Source organism: Sphaerodactylus townsendi, linkage group LG04 (assembly GCF_021028975.2).
Source record: "Sphaerodactylus townsendi isolate TG3544 linkage group LG04, MPM_Stown_v2.3, whole genome shotgun sequence".
Lineage (NCBI taxonomy): Eukaryota > Metazoa > Chordata > Lepidosauria > Squamata > Sphaerodactylidae > Sphaerodactylus > Sphaerodactylus townsendi.
The window spans coordinates 83,946,145-83,968,950 of NC_059428.1; the positions used below are offsets into that span (position 1 = coordinate 83,946,145).

General features: G+C 39.5%; 1 protein-coding gene across 2 annotated transcripts in view; it reads right to left on the reverse strand.

Annotated features, from left to right (window-relative positions):
• NHS (NHS actin remodeling regulator) overlaps positions 1–22,806 on the reverse strand; it is a 268,752-nt gene that overhangs the window by 28,836 nt on the left and 217,110 nt on the right. For both annotated transcript variants that reach the window (XM_048493782.1, XM_048493781.1), the window contains exons 2-3: positions 6,233–6,385; positions 2,397–2,524 (exon numbers count right to left, since the gene is read on the reverse strand). In XM_048493782.1, the coding sequence (XP_048349739.1) occupies positions 2,397–2,524; positions 6,233–6,385 (281 nt within the window). The remainder of the gene's footprint in view (positions 1–2,396; positions 2,525–6,232; positions 6,386–22,806) is intronic.

Consider the following 22,806-nt stretch of genomic DNA (forward strand, 5'->3'; position numbering starts at 1 on the left):
AAAGAGAGCCAAAAATTGGATCCTGAAAAATGCAATTTTTGACAATTTTCAGACCATTCAGCAGCTACCTTTTAAAAAAAGAAAATACCCCCCTCCCCTTTCTCCCTCACTTACCTGCAGCCTGGTTGGGTTCAGCATTAAACAGCATGTGCCACCTCCAAAGTCCATGTGGACTTCAGAGGCAGAGTCTGCAGTTCAGTGCTGGACCTGGCTTAGCTGAGCCCATCATTCAACAGTGGACTTGACCTGGCCTGGTCCAGCATTATACTGCAGGTTCCAACATCAAAAGTCATGTGCACCTCAAAAGTCATGTGCACTTTGGAAGTGGAGCCCATAGTTTAAAGCTGGATCCAGCTAGGCCAAGCCTGCAGTTGAATATCTAGGTCCAATGTTTAACTCTGTGCCTCTGTCTAGACTCCATATACGTCTCAGACGTAGCAGATAGCATGGGTTCTGTTCTGCACCACCTGTTGCTTTCCAGATCTACATGGAGTTTGGGGGCAGGCATATTTCTTGTGTTTGGGCTTAATAATCTGAGATGTTTAGAAAACCAAAAAAAATTCCAGGTTTCATAAACCCAAACCTGAAAAGTATCTATACTTTTTTTTTGCCCATGCCTACTTTATATGTGATACCTGACACCATTAACTGAGCTTGGTAACAAATGTGCAACCAATGGTGGGTCTACAGAATGGGAGTAATATACATGTGTTGACTAGCTCCTGCTAATAGTTGAGCCAAGGCATTCTGGACCAGTTTATTTATTTATTTTATTTATTATTAATTTTATATACTGCCTCTCCCCTGAAGGGCTCTGGGTGGTGCACAACATAAAATACAACAAACACAAATGGGGCATAAATAAATACAAATTACAAATAGTAAGATTCCATTAATTAGAAAATATAAAAACCCACTAAAATACAGCATTCAATGCAAATTTGTCAACGTCCAACTTTAAAACTCTCACAAAAACCCTCCCAAGAGGGGGAACGATGGGCCCAGGATGTAAAGGAGAACAGAAGGAGGTTCCAAGAAGGAGAACAGAAGGAGAACAGTTGGAGATTTCAAGCTGATTTTAAGTGGAGACCAATGTACAGCACATTACAGTAATCTAGTCTTAATGAGGCATGGATTCAGGTGATCATGTAGGTACATGTCCATTTTGGGGGCTAGGCTAAATTGGAAGAATGCCCTTTTTTGCAGCTTTTTTGCAGCTATTTGCTTCGCGAGCAGTAAAGCTGGATCCAGGATGACCCCAAATCAACAAGGTCAGTTGAGCTCTATTAAAAGTGGGGAGAACAATACCCTTCCCAACCAGCATTACCTTTGTCTTTACAGGTTTTAGTTTCAATTTTGTTCACTTTTAACCAATTAACCACCATGGCTAGGCTGTGATTCAGGACCTCTACCACATCACCAGGAGATTTGTGTAAGAACATATAGAACTGATTATAGTCAGCATATGTATGGCAACCAACCACAAAACTAGGAATGACTTGTCTTAAGGGCTTTACATAGAGATTAAAAAGCATGGGGGGATAGAATTGCACCCTATGGAACCCCACAAGGTTCTACACTGATGACAACTGGTTTCCCTTGCAACCCTTTGAGCCCAATCCATGAGGAATTATTTAAACCAGTTTAATTCATATTCCCTAATACTTCTGCCTTCAGGTGCCTCAACAAGATGTATAAAAGGTTGCAGATAAATCCAAAAAGAGTAACAGAAAGACCTGGTCTTTGTCTATCCTCAGACAGAGATCATCAACTAAAGCTAGAAAGGCATCCCCTGAACCACAGTCTGGCCTGAAACCAGACTAAAAGGGTCTAGAGCAGATAAATGGATTGACTGGAATTCTTGAGTTTGGCTCATGGCTGTCTGAATCTGTATTATAGCAATGGTTGAGAATTTAAGTCACCATCAGGTTCCTAAATTATATGTTTTAATTGGTATTTTATTGTATATGTATATTTATTATGTTGGAAGCCATCATGAGTCTGCAAGGGGAAGGGTGGCATACAAATCCAAAAAAAAATAGATAAACTAATATCAAAGCTGAGAATTATTTTCTCAGTACAAACTGTACTTGGAAATTCGGCCATGGTTAATTTTTTAATGAGAAACGTGAAGATGATATAAACAAAACTCACTTGGATGGATTAAAAAAACATGAAAAAGACCCAAATAAAACCTAAGTTATTGTCATTCAACAGCAATTAAGTTGTATGCCTTGAATGGCTTCATGACAAAGGTTTAAGCCTACCACACAATCAACTTGCCCCTGCCATTTAGCTATTAAAGGCAGAGATGCTATCTTACAATCAGGAGCTGTAACCTTGATGCTGTAACAGATCAGAAACAGCTTTTTGGGGGGTGGGGGGAGAAAACTTACTTTTAGTGAGGGGCGGTCCTTTGTCTCTTTGATTTTCTGACTGTAGACTGCAGGGAAAGAGGGAAATGGGGGAGCCACCACAGAAACTGGACCCAGGACTTTCTGTTCTCTGTCCCGATTCCGTTGCTCTATTTATCAAAAGAACATCTTTTAGAAAGCTTCATTAAAAAAATAAAAGCCTAAAGTTCAGTCCTGTTAATCAGACACACATTATTATGGTGCTCAGCAAACATCTGGCATGAATTAAACTCTGTGTAAAGACTGTTCACATATGAGGTTGTTTCCATCCTTCCAACGACCCTGTGAGGTTTAGCACGGTTTTTATATCCCAAGCTATGCACTGGGTGAGGAGTGAGGTCTGAAAGACTTATTTTAGCCAGTGCACAACAGCATCTCTCATATATAAGTGAAATGATGCTGAATTTTTTTTAATGTTTTGAAAGTAACAGGCTTATCTTATGCTCTTTTTCACTTTGTGCTGGACTTCTATTAATTTGTATCACTGGCAAAATGTTGAAGCACAGCACAAGAAAAATTGGTTCCCTCTGCTCATAAATTCAGCTTCCACTGCTGTCCGGTGAGAACAAAATACTCTGCAAGGCAGTGATGAATGAAGCTATTGTAACTTCAGATCTTGAGATGCAGCAAAATTACACTGTAAGGAAAGGCAAGGAGAAGAACACCTATTCATTTCAGCCAAAGTGCTCAGAATTAATGGTACAGGAAACATATAAGATACCTACAGAGTTGATATCAGCCATTAACATATCTGATAGCAAAGAATTCAACTAGAAGAAACAGGTTCATAATCTGACTTTATGACAGCTTCCTTGTTTTTTCTCCAGTAATTGTCTCCTGGCCACAAGATGGCAGAAGAAGATTACACTTATCTCAGTTCTGTAATATAGACGAGCAACTAAAAAAAGAAAAGAAAAGCCTCCTCTAACATTAATACTATGTTTGCATTTCCTTTTTATGGCTTTTTGCCTGACTCACTGACAATATTTAGAATATTATTTATAGCATTTATAAAAGTAGACTATTTTGAACAGTTATTATCAAATTTAAATTGTGATGAAAAAGGGCAGATAATGCACATAATACTATTACGGTACATCAAAGGGACGCCTCATTGTTGTAAGAATCTGTAAATGAATTCTATCGAAGGGAGTCAACATCTGACACTGTTTCTACTGGTCATCACTGGTTCCAATAGGAAACAATGGCTAAGAACCCCAAGAGTCCTTCTTTAGGCAGAAAATCTGCTTGTGGAGCACAACTTTTTTGATTCCTCTCTTTGACAGTAGCCTGAAATGCCCCCCAAATCCTGTTCCTGGGAGTCTCCTACAAGTAGAAGGAGTTGTGCTCTGGGAGTAGATATCCTTCTGCCTTTTTCTGTGGAAAAGCTCTAGGGAACTGAAGCCAATGAATTTGTCTTTCATGAAACTTGTCTTTATCTGCTGTAGACAAATCTATGTACGAGTTCCTTAAGCTGACAGGGTTATCAGCTGGTAACATTACATATTTTTTCAGTAAATTAAATTTTGTGGAAGAGTACTAGGTACTTTATAGACCCAACATACAGAAACAAACATAAAAACAATTAAATAGTTTTCAAATTTTGAAAGCTATACAAGACTATCAACAATACACATTTGAGTGTTGCTTTCACACTCAGGAATTCTATAGCTGCCATTTTCTTATGTAAGGGAAGCTACGCCCCCTCCTGCAAGGAAATAATAAACATTAATCAGTAATAAATAAAATAAATAAATAAAAACATTAATCAGTAATTGATCATTCTTAGCACTATATTTTACTGACAGGATCAAGAAAATGTGTACATTACACCAGAGCCAAGCAGGGCTGAATTAAGACATGCTGGGGTTCTGAACTATTACCTAAAATTGCAATTTAGTGGGGTTTTTTTTAAAAAAAATTATAGGCCCTTTATAATCTGAAGCCTTAAATAATATTTTACTTAGAATATATCCCCGTGCTGACACTTGGGAGAGGTCATGCTAGACAAGTGACCACTTTAGAGCAAAGGAACAGAAATTGCCTGTGGAACATATCTACCAGCATTCTCTTCTCTTTCACTCACCCACAACCACACAGTGTTCAGGGAGTTAGGTTTTGCATAACTCTAATAATAACTCTTTAGCATTTCAGAAACCCTGTTTAACACAATGTGTTTTCAAATGAACACATTTTTAAAACATTTTTGCATACATACTGCTCAGCTTGAGTCACACAATGAATATCCCTGTGTTATAGGGGCAACTACTGCCAAAGCAACAAGGGCTAGTCAGAAGCCCTCCAGTTTAAGCATCTCAGTCTGTAGGTGTTTGCAGGATAGCACATGAATGCAGGGTTTAAATCTAAGCAAGGCTATAGGACAGCTGTTCCCAACCATTTTTTGCTTGCATACCCCTTGGCAAACCATTTTCCCTAAAACTGTATCCTTGTATTAGCAAATCCATTATGCAATTTTTTTCCGCAAGCTCCCAAATGCTCTGGCGCATGCATCAAGGCTGGGGTCTGCAACCTGCAGCTCTCCAGATGTTTATGGACTACAATTCCCATCAGCCCCTGCCAGCATGGCATCTGGAGAGCTGCAGGTTGCAGACCCCTGCCTCAGAGGGTACACGTACCCCAGGTTGGGAACCACTGCTCTAGGATCTCTGTTAGGTGTCAGGCTGGCCCTAAAACATTTTAAAAGAATGATTGAGTGCCTACATAATCTAGGGAAAAATGACTCCTGGGCAGAGATTGTGGCTTTCAGGAATTTATTAGCCCCAGCACACTTCACTTTAAAATGGGTATGTGTGCAGTTTTATTAGGGCGAGATAATAAAACCCTTCCCCCTATAGTAACTCAGATTTATACGCACAATTTATCTTAGTATATATGACTCGCGATGGCTCTTGTTATTTTTGGACTAGATCCACTGGTAGATCCCAAGTTGCTGGTAAAGAAAAAAGTATAAATTTTCCCTTGGAGTACAGGGCAGGGGCAGGGTATTTGCCTGTCCGGCCATCCCACATATGGCTTCCATATGAAGGCAGTGAAATTGCAGTGTCTTCCTCAGCCCAACTTTCAATAAATGGAAAGTAGTATCTGCCTATACTGTGCCTGTTTATAAATAGCTGCAGCACCAGAGTTGCCTTTATCTTGATGTGTAGAAATTTTTAGGTGCCCATTTTCATATCCCAGTGTGAAACATCTCCTGCAAAGAAAGGTCTGCACATCACAGCTACAGGAAACAATTGAAAATTCGTCATACCTGTACTGGGAGGACATGGTTTTTAAAATGGAAATGATGCTGCTTACTTCCAGATAAAGAAAACTGAGCAGGAGCATTCTATTACATTTTTATGTACGTGCTATGATCTGAGTTCTATATTGATGAATGTAAAGTAAATGACAGTGAATTTTAAGTCTCCTTGTAGGTTTGCCATTTTAAACTAAAGATTGCTGGGAGAATAATTCCAAGTTGAATACAGAAAAAACAAGACTTGGTCAGGCCCAGTATTTTTTTCACCTAATTCAATATTCTTCACTTTGTACTCTGCATCCATTTTCTTGACTAGATTTCTTGGATCAAGGATAACCAGACACAGTGACTCACCTCAGAATCACAAAGAATGTAGATTTGTTCACTTGATCTACTGGACATTTCTGGAATGATAAAGTGACCTCTGGTGATTGCCCTGCAATGCTTCCACCAAATGAAAAGTTCTACTGAGAGGTTCTACTGCCATGTCTAGAGAACAGTCTTCACTGGGCCATTGGGATGTTAGTCTGTTTTATTAGTTGCCTCAGTAATACTTTACCTTTCCTCAAAGCTCGCAAGTGTTGCTTGGCATGACGATGCAGCTCCTCTACACAAGCTGGTCTGGTGGAAGGAAGAAAAATGCTTCTTTGCTGATGCCAAGGTGCACGGTAGTACACACTCAATTTACTCTCTGTATCCAGATTTGAGACAGCTGTGGAATCAAAGAGAAAAGAATGCTTACTCTCCTAAGAGACCATGATTGGAACCTTAATTGGAATATATCTCTTTACAATACCATGGTCCATTCCACACAGCACAAATGAAACATTTTAAGGATGAAATATAAAGGGTTGCCTGTTTGAATTTCACACAGCTTCCATTTTGAAAACATTTATTTTTTCCCTCACAATGTCTTATATTGGAAATGCATCCTAGTGTTTTTCCCCCCTATAGCAGTTTCCAAACATTCCCAGCTTGCGGAAAGCAAGAAATGTTTAATTTTTCTTGCCTGTCTTTGCAGTCTCCTCCACCCTTCTTATACTCTGAGACTGTTGATTCTCCTGTTGGTCACCATTCTCTTAGGGCAATTCTCTGGTAGCCTGCTATTTTGTAATGTCCCCCAAGCACATTTTCTCTTTTGGCAGCGAGGCTGTTTGTGATTAATCTCATCTATATACCAATAATAAAACTCACTGTGGACTTCCCATGCCAGAAAGTCCTGATTTCCTTTTTTTAAAATGGAAGATTTGATGCCATGGAGACATGAGTATTCAAACAATTGAATCCTTGACATGCTGCTTTATGTGGGCCTGGGGCAGATTCTCGTGGTTATTACTATCATTTTCTTACACTATTATATTAAAAAATCTTCGTGGCTTTGAATCCACGCATGTACATTTTTAAAAAAAGGGCGGGTATTTTCTGTGTAGAGAAGCCAAAACATGTTACGTACGCTGAAATGTTTTGATTTGGCAGAATGCGAAACAAAAACCTTAAAACATTTTGCAAATATTTTAAAGCCTTCGTGCAGAATGGACCCTTATCAGTACAAAGACCAATATAGGTTGAAACCTAATAATAAAAACTTTTAAAATAAAAGAGAATTGGCCCACTGAGAATAAACTCCATGAGCTTCTGAAATACAGTTGCTTCAGACATCTGATAAGTATAAATCAATAAGAAATGTCAGAATTCACAGAGGTGTCTCACGTTCACCATAATAGATGCATCTATGCCTCCTTCCTTCTTTATCAAGCCAGTGGTTACAGAGTTGGGGTTTCTGCGTAAGCTGTGAAACTCATTGATGACCCTGGGACCATCTTTGTCTCTCCTAACCTATTTGGTCTTTTGTGAGGGTAAATATGAGGAGTGGAGACCTGTTTATGTCACTCTGAGCTTTTTGCAGGAACAGGGTATAAAAGGACAGGGATATGTGGGGAAGGGCACATACTCTCTGGACCAAAGGAACAAAACAATTAAAGACTTAATAAGTTTTTGCCTTTCCTTCTAGTGTGTGGTATGAATAACTGACCCAAGCATTTGGGACTATTTTATTGAATTTATTCATCAGTTGCTAAAGATTTCAAAAGGAAATGCAATTTCTACTAAAAAAACCCTGTTTAATTGCTTCTCTGGATATATATGGAATTATACCATTTTAAACTTATGATTTACTGATCTCTATGAACTGTGTTGTTAGATCAATCTCCTCTGACCACTGGGATTCATACATTTAAGAGGTGAGAGGAGGATTCAAATTCCAAGTTAATTGAACACCCAGCTGCCTAGCACAGGTCCTCTGTGCCATCAGAATACATGTCAACTGCATTTTTGTCTTGTTCTTCCTCCAAGGATCCTCCACTATTCTCACAGTACATCTATGAGGCAGCTAAGGAAGGCAGACTAAGAGAAAAGTCACCCAGCAAGCTTTTATGGTAGAGTGGGTTTTGAACCTGAACCTCTGTGGTCTTAGTCTGTCACTCTAATAATTATTTTATGCTGCTTCTGAGAATGGGTGTAGAGGTCCATGAAGTGATATCAAAATAGATAGACCAATTACTGTTATACAATACCAACAATGCAATATTCAGATATGAAATATCAAAATGACAAAACAGACTTCAGTTATGCACTGTCTCAAAAAAAAGAGATGTTAGTAGGTTGTATATTCTTCCACCACAGAACTCAACATGATGGACCTTCTTTGTTGTAGAATGCACCACCTGGGTTTTAGTGTCTACCCATCCACTTAGTGTCCTCCCATCCATGTAGCGTCCTCCCATCCATTTGAAAATTTGATGATAGTCGTTCAATTAACTATAAATGCTCTTGTATCAAAGTACCATGTTCAATAATGCACAAAATAATGGTTTTGACAAAGGCAGCACATGAAAATGAATGATCATTCTCATATTCATTCAGGACTATATTCTAATGTGGAAGCATGCAATTTTTTCAACCACTGCACCTCAACTGACTGTACTTTATGTGAGGCAGAGTATACTCAGATACATATCTATCACACAGCACAGTTAATGAAATCACAAAATATTAACCATACTCAGCAAATTGCCCTTAAGTTCTCAGTTGGCATTGGTGCATAATAAAATGCTTTTCTTAGTGCCACTTTCAATGTCCAGGTACTCATATGGTACAGTCCTTTCATGTGAAAACAACACTTGTATGAAAGTGCCTAAAGTGCCCTCTGTGAGGAAAGTTACAAATTCTGACAGTACATGTCTATGTACCACAAGAGTGGTGTGAGGGAAAAAGTACCCAGTTTTACATATGACAAACCAGTACATATGAATGTGCCATGTGGATACAGGTACTACAGGTAGTGATTTACATCTGCTTTCATGGAATAGCTGCTTCATATGCCCTAGTCTTTGTTCTCCCATTACAAAGTATCTAACAATTACATGCCATTTTGAGGCATGCAGAGACAAAGAAAAACAGGATTAAAAAATACCTTTTCAAATCAGTGTTAATCACTGTTGGTCATATATATCCATCACTTATAGCCTCTGTTCCCTGCATTTTTCCATTCTTTAAACAAATGCTGTAGTTGAGCTATGTATGGATGCTTGAAGGTAGTATGGCTTAGTTCACTCAAGCATGTTTGTTCTAATAATAACAACACAAAGGCCAGCAAGAAAAATTTCTGCTCTATTTATTTTGATAGATCCAAGGGGTTTTCCCCCACGGCTCTGTCTGCTATTGTAGACACTCATGTTTTCCTTCCCGTTTCCCCTTCAGTTTCTTAACATTTTATTACTAAATGTAGAAAATGACTAATTTTTTAAAAAGTTAAACAAATATGTCTATAAGTAAAAATACTCCTCATTGGGCCCCAGCTTGTAGGAACATAATACTGGCCTTCATTATATCAACAGCTTAAAAATGACTGAGAATTCAATGAGACCCACTTCGAAAGCATTAAATAAATAGTATATAAATATATCAGTGTCATTCTTGGTATCAAACTACTACTATTACTACTACAACTAAATACACACCAAGAAGTATCTCTGAAAGCCTTCTGGCATTCGTTTACCCCTTAGTTCAACATACAGCCTCAAAGGTGGAGCTCACAAAAGGAAGTATGTTGCAACTAGAAACAGCTATTCATATCACTTGTACTTAGAGCATAGTATTCAACAATTGGAAACATTTATTGAAAAAGTGTTTATTTATGTTAAATTATTATTGGAATTGCTGTCTTTTATAACCAAAGGTTGACATCAATCAAATTTCTATTATCTTACTAAGCAACAGGCCTCTTCTCCTCCCCTCTATTGTTTATATTGGCAGGGTTATTTTAATGGAAACTGATTTTATTCTCCATCTGGATTTTAATTGTTGTTATTTACAGTTTTATGCTTTGATTGTAATTTAAATGTTGAAAGCACCCTACATAAATAAATAAACAGCAAAACTGAAAAGTGGCAGGAAGGAGGTGTGGAATGAGCCAGCCTTTCTGCCCTATTCTTGCAAATTCCTTGAGGGTCCCCACTCTGGCTCATTCCGCACATGCAGAATAATGCACTTTCAAACTGCTTCCAGTGCTCTTTGAAGCTGTGCGGAATGGCAAACTCCACTTGCAAACAGTTGTGAAAGTGGTTTGAAAACGCATTATTTTGTGTGTGCGGAAGGGGCCTAAGATTTGCCTTGAAAACCAAAGCACACGTTGCATCTTCTAGTAGCCTGTAAAGTTTCAGGATGTTGTCAGATTTCTTTCCTTTCTCATGGTAATATTACGGATCAGGCACTAGCCAGAGACTGCTTAAAAATTATTATCACAAATCCACTATGTCAAGTAAAACTTTTTACTTCTATGATGATATTCTTACCCTTACATGCCAGACATTTCTTAATCACATTAGAATGTTTCTTGTTTGTTTTCACGATTAACATGCAATTCATGCAAAATCCTTGAAAGGCATTGCCTGCATATAAACACTTAACTCAGGAGTACTCAGATCTTGTTCCTAGAAAGCTCCACTATCATGCCATTTCCTTTTCTCCATTGACTCACCTGACTGTTTCAGAGTGGAAGAGAGGCTAGAGCACTGAATCATTCTCACAGTGCTGAGTGGAAAAAGGAGGAGAGTTCAAGTCAGAAGAAGCAGGCTGGTTCACTAATGGATTTGTCTTCCTAACTCTCCAGTGAGAATTAGGGATAAAAACGGTGTTCTGACTGCATGAGCATTGTTTATTGCATGCAGTGCATATCTGCGTTGGTTCATTCACAAGCCAGGAGATCTCCCATCTTAAAAACATCTTGGATTCTGCAAAGGGCAACTCCCTTAGCAACTCATCCATCTATGCCCTGTAACAGAACTGCAACATGCTTCTCTATTAATATACGTCTGAAGGAATCAATAATGCATGTGCTGCGATATCTGCTGCCTTTGCCTGCTTCTGATACATGCAGAAGCAAATCTGTCTAGGGGAGCAGCTTAGTAAGCAAAATGGGAAACGACGAGCATGCGCCTCAGCAAAATTGCCAAGACTGAGGAAGGCATGGAACTCACCAAGGTTCTGTGGTCCGTGTGCATAAAACTGAAGCATTCTTTCTCCCAAAGGCAAGAACAAATGATCCCCACACTTCCTGCCTCTTTAGATCCCTGAGATGAATGGCACAATCCCTTCCTATCATTCACCCTTCCTTGAGAAATCTGAAGCCATTATGTTAAGTGACACTTTTTTCTTTATTATGTAACAGAACTCCAAACCCCACATAACTTTATGAAGGGTCTTTGATCACTCAGAGGGACTGAAAGCAATTTATTTCAAGTCCTAGCTTATGAGTGCCAACCAGTGAGAGATCAAATACAATGTTGAAACAAATAAGAAACAGGGGAACAAAATAGGCTTTCCCTGAAACCGAGGCTGTGAAAGAATTTGACCAAGGTCATTGCTGCGACTACAGAGGATAACAAGGCCACATTCTACACAGAAAAGTTGCTATTGACACTTATTCTGTGGCTAAATGGGAACTAATAGTTACAAAGTATGGTTGATTCCGCATGGGCCAAAAACAGCAGTGTGAAAACGGTGTGAAAACAGTATAAACCCTTTTACACCATTTTAAACCCCTTTACACCATTTTCACACCATTTTCACACTGCTGTTTTTGGCCCATGCGGAATCAGCCTAAGTTTGCCCTTTTTACAATATATCTTCCTTCCTAATAAGAGGGAAAATAGTTAGGACTGGCAACCTTCATGTAAGGACTGGAGTTCTCTTGAAATTAGAGCTGATTACAGATCAATTTCCTTGGAGAATTAAACAGCAGCTTTGGAGAGCGGAATACATGGCATTACATTCATGCTAAAGTTCCTCCCCTCCTTAAACCATGCCCTCCCCAGACTGTTTCCCAAAATGTCCAGGAATTTCCCAAGTCAGAGTTGGCAACCAGAGAAATAGATAAATGTATTATGAAAGTCTTTGCATTTCAGTAAGAGCATTCAAGGCAGTTCACAAAAGAAAAATAATTAAATTGCACTGTCAGCATTCTATGGGCAAAACCAGAATGAGTTTGAGATTATATTTGGAAACATCAGGGGGACTCCTTTTTTTACTCCTTTTACTCCTTTTATTTCCTTCCGTAGTTGATAGAGCCTGTTCCCCCTACAGACACATACCTTCTTCATCCTCAGCATCCAAATCCTGCTAACAAAAATACCAAATTAGACAATCCAATATCCTCTCCACCCCAATTAAACAGCACCTCAAGACATGTGGACTGAAAAATGTGGATTTGTGTCAGTATTCTGTTTCTATGACGCAAACTTTTAGACATGTTCTCCTCCCTAACTAGACTACAAATACAATCACACAATACAGAGATAGTTTGTATGGGTGCTTGGACGTCACCTTGAGCAAGTCTCTAGAAAGACTAAGTGAATATATAGGCCCTTTCTGCATAGGCCAATAAAAGTGCGGGAAAGGTGGGTTACATGAACAAACCCTCACCCTGGCCCATTTGCACAGCTGGCTGTCCCTTGGGCACCCACCTTTACACGAAGGCACATCTTTTTTTTCTTCCCTGCTTCCACAGCTTGGCAGGCAGGCAGGCAGGACCACCTCCCCCGGGTCATGATATGGCCCATTTCCCCTGTGTGGCTCTGCAAATGGGATCTGGGGAAGGTTTTTTCGAGAATTGTAATTTTCGCGATTCTCTTCTTTGAACGCGCCTCACAATTGCGGCTGTTCACATGGCCGTGGCTGCGAGGCATGATAAAACAAAAGAATCGTGAAAATCACAATGGGAGGGATCCAAAGTGGATCCACATTAGGAGCGGGATCCGTACAAAGCACCCCCCCAACCTGGTTTTTTTATTGATGTTATCCTGATATAATTGGCCCATGCAGAAAGGGCCATTAGTTAGGAATCTCCAACTCACGCTCATTTCATGCTCATGTCCAATCTGTACTTTGCTTGCTTGGATGCTGCCTTTATGGACCTTTTAATTTGTTGCTTCTTGTTTAGTCCTGGTGAATACCTAGTAACATATCTGGACATATCTTGTTTAAAGTTGAGTTCATTCATGTTATATGTCATGTTATATGTCTGATACTAAAATGTCATTAAACTATCTATCCACCCATCGATTCAAACCATTTCTAAGTTACTCTTTCTACCAAGCTTAGGATCTCCAAGCAGGCAAACAATGAAAATTTAAAACAAGATTAAAAACACATGTGAAATACATCACAATTTAAAATGATTAGAACAAAACACAGGAACACACACATATGTTTTTGACTCCGGACTAGAGGCACTGTCAAAAAAGGACAACCTGCTTACAGAAGTCATCAGGTTGTCGGCATCTTTGACAAGTCAGCCCACAAAAAAGACAATTATGGCTGAGTTTAATAATGAAATGTTGTTCATTAAGCCTTAGTGAAAGGCTTCTCACTAATTTTTAACAAATATATTCCTGGACATCAATTAATTAACAGCCAAAAGTGTAACACAGGATGGGAGAGGAGGCGGGGTCAACTCTAGTCCAAAAATACAAGACAGTAAGGATAATAAATTCAAGAAGAACAACAGAAAAATATATAACTTATTTGAATATAATACATATATTAAAACAGGATTGCCGGGGATGAGGGCACCACCAGCGACACCATGACATCACTCAGAAAAACTGAGAGCTGATTTTATACCTCCCTAGGCTGTATTTTAAGCATCTATAAACCTATATGCTATGAAACTGTAGAACACGTACAGCCTGATGCTCTACATATGTTCACTCAAGAAGTAAATCATGAAAACAAATAGAATACACATCCTAGTAAAAATGCCTAGAATTCTAGTCTTAATTACAAAACCAGAAGCTGGTTTCATTTCTATATGGATATCCCCTTGTGGGGACACTTTTTCAAGTTTGTTTTTTTACTTTTCATTTGCAGACAAGATAATCATAGATTTCAAACTAATTTGTTCCTGCTCTCTCTTTTCTGCAAAGATTTTCACTCTATAAAGTGTCTATAAAGAGTCTGATAAGGAATGTTATAGTAAGCCACTGTAGGCAGCTAGAAAAGAAATTGCAATAAAGAATGGTTTCATTAAACTCTTCATAGTGTCAGTCTTATTTCTCACAACTTCTTCAGTTTCCAAAAAAGAGTTTGGCCTTTTCTGCTTGGCCCTACAGTCCACAAAGAAATAAAAGTTTGTTTTTTGCTGGTTCAAAAATGCTGACATGATTAACACCAACCCTTGAGTTAACCACAGGTAAAGCATTCTGTGTTGAGCATGTCACCTTTTCATTCATAAAAGCCCAGCCTGTATCTTTAATCATGTGCTAGAATAATGGCAGTGAAACTCATACTCAATTGCCTGTGTTATCAGACACTGTTGGCAAAACCCAGATAAGGAGGCTGGGCAACCCCAGCCGATTAGTATTCCGCATGCAAACATTGCCCTGTAACTGCAAGTCACTGGTATCCCAGCAACCTGTAATATTCTATTCTCACTAGATTGCCAGATCTTTATCAAAATATAATTAAAGTCCTAATTTAGAAGATAGATTTGATTGCTTGTCCTACACACCCTTCCCCAAAAATAAGCCCCTGAGAGCCAAGAATCCATTGTTAAAAGTATCTGTGCATGTCAAACACTGACACATCTTCTTGCCTTATAGTTATTTTTCTCCTTTCAAATCTATCTTTGATGCTACATACTAGAATGCAGTGGAGAGGAAAAGACGAGCAAGCCATCCAACTGATAATAAAAGAAAGAGAAGTACATCGTACCTTATTCATTTGAACTAGGCTATTTGCATTTTATAGGAATGTGAGATGCATGGTTGCCTGGCAAGAATACATGAATATGGCAGCAGCATATTTGGAGGACAACCAGAGTTGTTGATTAACCTATAAATGGAGTCCCATTAACATAGTGGTGAGAAAGACATGTTGTAGTGTGCAGAATGAAGGGTTAGAAACTTGGACTATATCACTTCAAAGACAAGAAAGCTAATAAGGGAATACGTATTTTCCTTGTTCTGCTGTAACAACCAAAAAACTTATTTATATTTATTTATTTATTTATTTATTTATTTATTTATTTATTTATTAATTAATTAATTAATTAATTCGGCTTTTATACCGCCCGATCCCCGAAGGGCTCCGGGCGGTGAACAGCAAGGATTCAGAGACAACAGGAGCAAAACACATATACAATATAAAGACATAAGCTCCATCTCATGTCAGCACTAAAATAACCTAAAACCAGCGGAAACAAATTAATACATAAAAGCATAAAAGCAGGCGTCCAACCTCAAATTTAAAACCTACCCCCAGAAAAAAGGGGGGGACGGTAGGCCCCTCAATATGAGGGGACCCTGATGTAACAGCCCTGAAAACCAGAGGGCAATAAGGAGCAATCACCCTTCAACTTTATAGAATGGTACATCCCTGTTTTCCCTGCCCCCTGCAACCACTGAGACACTTTAAATTTTGTCGAAGGCTTTCACGGCCAGATTCAACTGGTTCTGGTGGGTTTTCCAGGCTGTGTGGCCGTGGTCTGGTGGATCTTGTTCCTAATTTTTTGCCTGCATCTGTGGCTGGCATCTTCAGATGTGTACTGCCAGAGGGAAAGTCTGTTGTCGCGTAATGAGACTTCCCTCGTCTGTGACTTCATCTCCTGAAAGATGCCAACCACAGATGGCAGCATGCGAAATGTTAGGAACAAGACATCCCCTGAACTCAGACCACGGCCACACAGCCCGGAAAACCCACCAGAACCACTTTAAATTTTGTTTCTAGAGGTAAGCCACAAGGTTGACCTCTAGAGTTCCTCAGGAACAACACTGGGCAAAGTGGACCTCTGTAGTGAGAGAGGAGAACTGCCAGAAAATGTTGCTCCTTCTTCCAAAGCCTTAAATGCCATCAAGTGGTTCCATGACCTTGCACATGCTATCAAAGAGGGGGTTAAGGTATATATCTTGCTGATGTGCTGAATTCCACACTTTGTCTTCTGCCATACACCAATAACTGTTATTGGCTCCTCTCTCTAGTTGAGGTGCTATGAGTGTTGGTGTGTATATATGTTCCTATTGAATTATTTTATACATACTTTATTTTAAATACTGTTTTAATGTTGAAATGTTTTAATGGTTTGATGTTTGTTGCCTTGTGGACCCTAATTGGATGGAAAGGCAGCATAAAAATGTTTTTATACAATAAATAAAATAATGTAAGCTAGCTCTGAAAATATGACCCTCTCATATTCAATAGAAAGTTTATCATCTCAAGACTAGTTTTCATATCCAAGAAAGCATGCCTACGATTGGGAGATAAGGTTCCTACTAAACTAACCCTGCTCAAAATTTCTTTCTTTGTAGATAAGATTAGTCTGACAAGATTTATTTTGAACAAATCCACATTTAATGACCATATTGTATTCAAGATGCTTACAGACTGCTTTAAATCTATTCTATTTATCTTCCCAGTATCAAAGTCAGGCTGACTAGGAATGTGCTGTTTCTTGTACCAACCCCTTGCCATTTTGAAGACTGGAAGAACATTTGCCCAACTCTAGCCTTGAGGCCACTCCCCTGTTTCCAAGCATTTCTTGAAGATGATAAATAGATTTTGAGAATACATCAGCAAGATCCTGCAGTACTGTAGGACACAGTTCATCCAGCCCACAACTCTACAGTGGCCAGGGATGGCTTTCAGTGGTGTAGGGAGGCACCAAAACAGGGAAAAAAAACCTCGGCCATCTGGAAAGCCTGGGTGGAAGCTGACTAAGGTTGACTCCACCACATGGAAAACCCTGGCCTGCCCCCCAAAACTGGCATCAGGTCAGATGCAGTGTAGCATCTTCCCACTTTCAAGTTTGACCACTGCAGAGTTCTGAGGTGCCCAGATGCTGGTGTCTTTGCCCCCTTTTAGACCAGTATCCCTTACATCAGTGGAGAGACTAATGCACTGCTGTGGCTCTGCACCACTCCAAGAGGTTGTCCCCCCCAACACACAAACCTACAATTGGGCCATTAGTCATTAAGATGTCTAAATATTCCAGGACTAACACCTTCATAGTCTTATACTGCAAGCTTTGCTCTTTACTTATGATCTATCTTTCCCACTGGGACTCAAGGTAGATTACACAGTGCCTTCCTCCTAACTGTTCATGAATTTGTTGTAAGGTTGCATATAGTTCACTTTTTTTTGAAGAAGTCAGAGTCAAAATAGAAGTTTAGGAGTTCCATTTTCTTTGTCATCCTTTAACATTTCATCCTCCTCATTGTGCAGCTGGTCTACTGCTTCATTCCTCTTATACTGTACACACTTCATACTTTATTTAGAATGGATTAAGGCACAATCAGTGTATACTTTATTGGGAAATTCATTTAAATTGTTGACGTTACGATTTTATGCATTTGCTGTTAATATGTTTTATTTTGTTCTGATCCTGTTTGGGAAAGGGTGGCCTATCAATCAAAATATAAATAAAAATAAACCAAACTATTGTATCAAAAAGTTACTTGGGAAACAGGAGTGTCTTAAGATGTAAGAGACATAGAACGTCTTGAACAGATTTCTAAATATGATGACAAGAAGGATTTATCCTGCAAGATGTACCCACAAAAGCCTTGACTTGAAACAATTTCCTTCTTTAATGGGGCTAACTAGCAAGCAGTTTAACTATCTGTTGGGAACATCCTGACAATGATTTTCCATTTTTTTTTCCAGGACCCTTCGTCTATTTCTGGGTTCCACATGACCAGGGGTAGGGAACCTGCGGCTCTCCAGATGTTCAGGAACTACAATTCCCATCAGCCCCTACCAGCATGGCCAATTGGCCATGCTGACAGAGGCTGATGGGAATTGTAGTTCCTGAACATCTGGAGAGCCGCAGGTTCCCTACCCCTGAACATGACCATTAAATATCCTCTATTACTGTTGCTCCATTTATCACCCACTTCAGTGGCTTGTATCCTTCCACTCTGACAGAAAAGCCGCTTCCATTAGAGGAAACCTCTAAACCGGAGGGAGGTTTCAACCTTAGCTATGCAGAGTGGCAGGAGATTAGCCAAACATTTGTTTTATTTGTTTAGAGCACAGATTCAAACTCGCGGCCCTCCAGATGTTATGGACTACAGTTCCCATCATCCCTTGCCAGCATCATACTGGCAGGGGGTGATGGGAATTGTAGTCCACAACATCTGGAGGGCTGCGAGTTTGACACCTGTGGTTTAGAGTATGCTGTTTAGTCCTGCCCTGGAAAGCCTGATCTCATCAGATCTCAGAATCTAGTTAGGGTTGGCCCAGGTTAGTATTTGGATGGAAAGACCACTAAGAATTACCAGGTTTGCTATACAATGGCAAACTGCCTCTGAATGTCTCTTGTCTTAAAACTCTACAGGTCACCATAGGTTGGCTATGACTTGATGACACTTTACACTCACATATGCTGCCTTTACATATGAAACCAGTCATATCTAATACACACCTCTGCATGTCATCATTTTCATCAACAGGACTAGTATATTTATATAACAAATGTTTTAAATAGTACTAAGAACATCATAGTTATCAACAATAAGTAGTGATAAGTGGGGACTCACCAAAATTTGCAGGAGCAGTCATCCAATTTCCCAACTTTTGCTTATTCCCCCCTCTCTACACCTCTTCTTCAGTTTCTCTGTTCTTCCCCCACATTTGGATCCTGCCTGCTGTCAACCTGTCTGCTTTTCTCCTCATCCTTTAGATGTTCCTGCCCCCCCCCCCCAACCCCACACACACTTCTCCTCGCTAGGTAGGGTACTAGGTCCAAAAATTCTTGTTGACAGCATGGAAATGAACATACAGTCAGCCAAAATATCTGGACTCACTAGGCATCTCCCTGAATATATAGTGGGTGATTATAACATTGTAGTTGTACCATAGTATTGATAGTGTTCTTCTATTATAACTGGTTGAGTCAAGTCATATATCACACAATGCATATGATCAGTCAAATATACACTGATTGACAGATTAATATATAACATACATTATTTATACATTAACTATGATACTAGGATTACAAGGGAATCAAAACCTATTCAGTCAAAACAAAACTTATCAGCACATGCAAAATGATCAGTCTATTATTATCAAGGAAGGTGTTTCCAGGACTCACTGACATTTTCCCCTTCCTTCATTCCCACATGCGTCCTGCTGCCTGCTATTCAACCTTCTCATCCACCCCCTTTTCTTCTCCTTGCTTCCGTAACAATCACCAGCAGTGACTAAGCACATGCCTGGAAAAAAAACGAGCTTTTGGCTTCAGAAAGCTAAGCGCTGAGCTGACCATTTAAAAACATGGTTTTATCTTCCAAGGGCAACTGAGGATACCAGAAAGGAATGACAAGGGGATATCCATTCCCTCTTGCACAATGCACCACACTGCAGAAGGAAGAGCCAGCTGTGGCACGAGCTGCTAGCAGCAGCAGCGTTGCAAAGCTCTGCCTTGCTGATCCCATTCTGAGCATGTTCCAGGGTTGCAATGCATTTCATAACCCAGGATGGTATTTTGTATTCTGGATTGGTGGAGAAGTGTTTGTCAGTTGTTATCACTGTCACTATTTCTTATTGCAGTCATGATTTTTTCCCCTCTGTGTATTTTTTGTAGGGCTGGAAAGTGGGGAGGGATCCTTAACTTCATGCTTACTGCTGCCATAATAAATGGAATGGCATTTTCTGTTACAAATCTATCAGGAGTTCTTAGTAACCAGTAGCAAATAATAATGCTGTGTATTATTAGTCATCTCTTCACCTTTGCAGAGTAAGATACAAGTATATTCCTCAGCAACAGTAGGATGTAGGGTAAAAAGATCCTTTGTCAGAAACAAGTTTACAGGCAGACATGGTCAGTGTTTGTATCAATCTGAAAAGGTTTAAATGTGAGAGACTGTTCTTTAAAAATCAACAAAAGTACTGAAACAGCAGCAGCCACAGCCCGCCATCTTGGCTCAATCACTCTACCCTGCATGGAATTCTTAATGACTTTAACAGAAATTACTATTGACATATTGTTTTTAATTTAGGTTGTAAACAAATGGCTAAAGATCAGGTTCCTATTCTATCCCTTTCTAAATAAAGGGAAAAGGTCTTGTATAGATAGCACTAATATAGATTATTAGAAGGGACCTTGACAATTATTAGGTAAAATTCAGTGTTTCTATTTCATGTAACCTGACATTTCCAGTTTTTTCTGAAAAGAATATTAATATCAGTCTTTTGAGCTTTTAGTGTACCAATGCTTTCTTTTCAATCTGCAATTTTTAAAGTACAGCATGGTTCCCACACCAGAGATCTCTTCGATACTAGCAGCTTCTGCAGCTCCATATCTCACTAGTAAGTATAAATGCTGCATACAAAACTCTTCTAGGCAACAAACAGAGAATCACACAGCAAATACAAGCATACTACTTCTGAGATCAAATTTCAAAGCAGATGCTTTTAAAAGCATTTTGAAAAGCCCAAGCAAACACTATCAGAAAACAGGGGGGTTAAACAGCATTTGCTTTAGTCAAATTTAAAAAGATCACATGGTGTTGATCTATATAGGAAAGAAAATGTATTACCATTGGGGAAACTCCTGGTCATTTAGATTCTCCAGCCAATGCTTAAAATCACCCAGAGACTGCAGCTTTTCCCTTTAACTTCATGTCCCAGATGTAAAGAATTAGTTAAAAATGATGTCACTGCTGATCAGCTCATTCCTTTCTTCTGCTCCTCCCCACCCCATTCACTTGCTAGAAAAGCTGAAACACTACTTTGCATCCTTCCAAGTTGGCCAATAAAACATTACTTGGCAAGTTCTGAGTTCTACGTCTGACCATGCTGTTTTATGACAGGGCAGTGTAGCAAAAACATTTCCTTCAAGTCTACTGCAGCTTATTTGCCAAATAAGCACTGTACCAAAGGTCTCTACATCATTCATAACACCTCCTAAGAAATCCTAATTGTTCCAACCTCCATCTGTTACAAAATTTGACAGAATCACAGACTCTATCTTTGAATATGTAGAATGGAGATACATCTCTTCCTGGATGGGACTTCTTTCCAAAAAGAGAGGGGGAGTTGTATCTTTTATCAGGACTTCCATTTACCTCTTTTCCCACCCATTCCTCTAAATATGATATCATGAGAACATGATTCCAACTATACTTGGGGGGAGGGAAGTGGGAAGAATTCTGAATGGACGCTACCCATCGTGAGGTCATCTATGAATTCCAGTGATGCTGAAGTATGGATCCCTGCAGTTTTACACAAAGACTGTCCTGAAACACCACTGCTTGGATTATATACCCTTGCAGTTGCTGAAGAGCAAGGCACTTAGTTGCTATGCAGTTAAAGAAATTAGTCCTTTTTTGCCACCACAAGCTGTATATAAAAGTACCTGATTCAAGCAGTGTATAGATCCATCCAGAAGATTCCTCTGGAGCATGCATATTATATTCATTACTGCATTTAGCATTCCCAGTTCTATCTTTGTGTGAAGAAGATGTTGCAGCAAAAATCCTTTGGCTAGCAAGGAGACAGAAAATGAAGCCGGCTTGCCAGCACACAAGCGCACAGCCTTGGCAGCATTCCTCTCTGCTCTCTTAAACCTTCAACATTATATTAAGGGAACCTTCTAAAAATAAATTCCACTCCTGATTCACAGCACCCTGTCTGCAGTTACAAAGCCAGCAGCAAAGCAGGCCAGCCATAACGCAAGGCCTGCTGCAGAGATAGCCAGTCGGTTTGTTGCTATGGGTACCAACACCCCCCTCCCCTTCCATACCTGTGTATCTTCACCTCGGGCAGCGCTGGAGCTTGTACTGGGAATTGCCCATCCCAAATGTGGCCTGAAGGCAGCACTAAACATCCTAAGGCTCGGGGGCCTAACGGAGAGCAGCTCCTTGGTTCTGCATCTTCTCAGTCACTTTCATGCTAACAGCAGCAGCAACAGACAGAATTGGAAGCAGCAGCAGCAGCAGCAGCAGCTGTAACACTGGGAGGAAAGGCGAGTCTCTCTATGTGTATGGGTAACCCTTAACTCGTGCATTTTTTATACTATATATTCATGAGATAAGTCAAAGAATAACACTCTTGTCATTGACTCTGCTCTCTGTTTGCAAGCTATTGTTATATTATTATTTAAAACATTTCTATCTCACTTCAACAAAATAGGGTCTCCAAGTGAACGTTAAAATATTTAAAATAAGATTTATATAAAAGAATTTAAAAATGCAATTAAAGCATGACTGAAGTAGGCAGATAGGTTTATATGGGAGAAGCTAGCCCCCAACTCAAATTGAGCTTTAAAGGTCTAAACTAGCAAAAAAGGGTTGAGCCTAGAAGCAAAGTGGGAGTCAATGTAAGTGGTACAAGATAGGAATGATATGGTCCCTATGACCCACTTCAGTCAGGTTTCTGGCTGCAGCATTCTGTACCAACTGTAGCTTCTATCTAGACAATCTTCAAGGACAGCCACACATACAGCAGATTGCAGTAATCTAATCTACATGTTACCAGGGCACGTGCCACTGTGGCAAAACCTTTCTCACCCTGTTAACATTGTGCCAGAAAAAAAAATGACCTTAGGAATGAGTAGGAAGATTTATTTGGGAAATA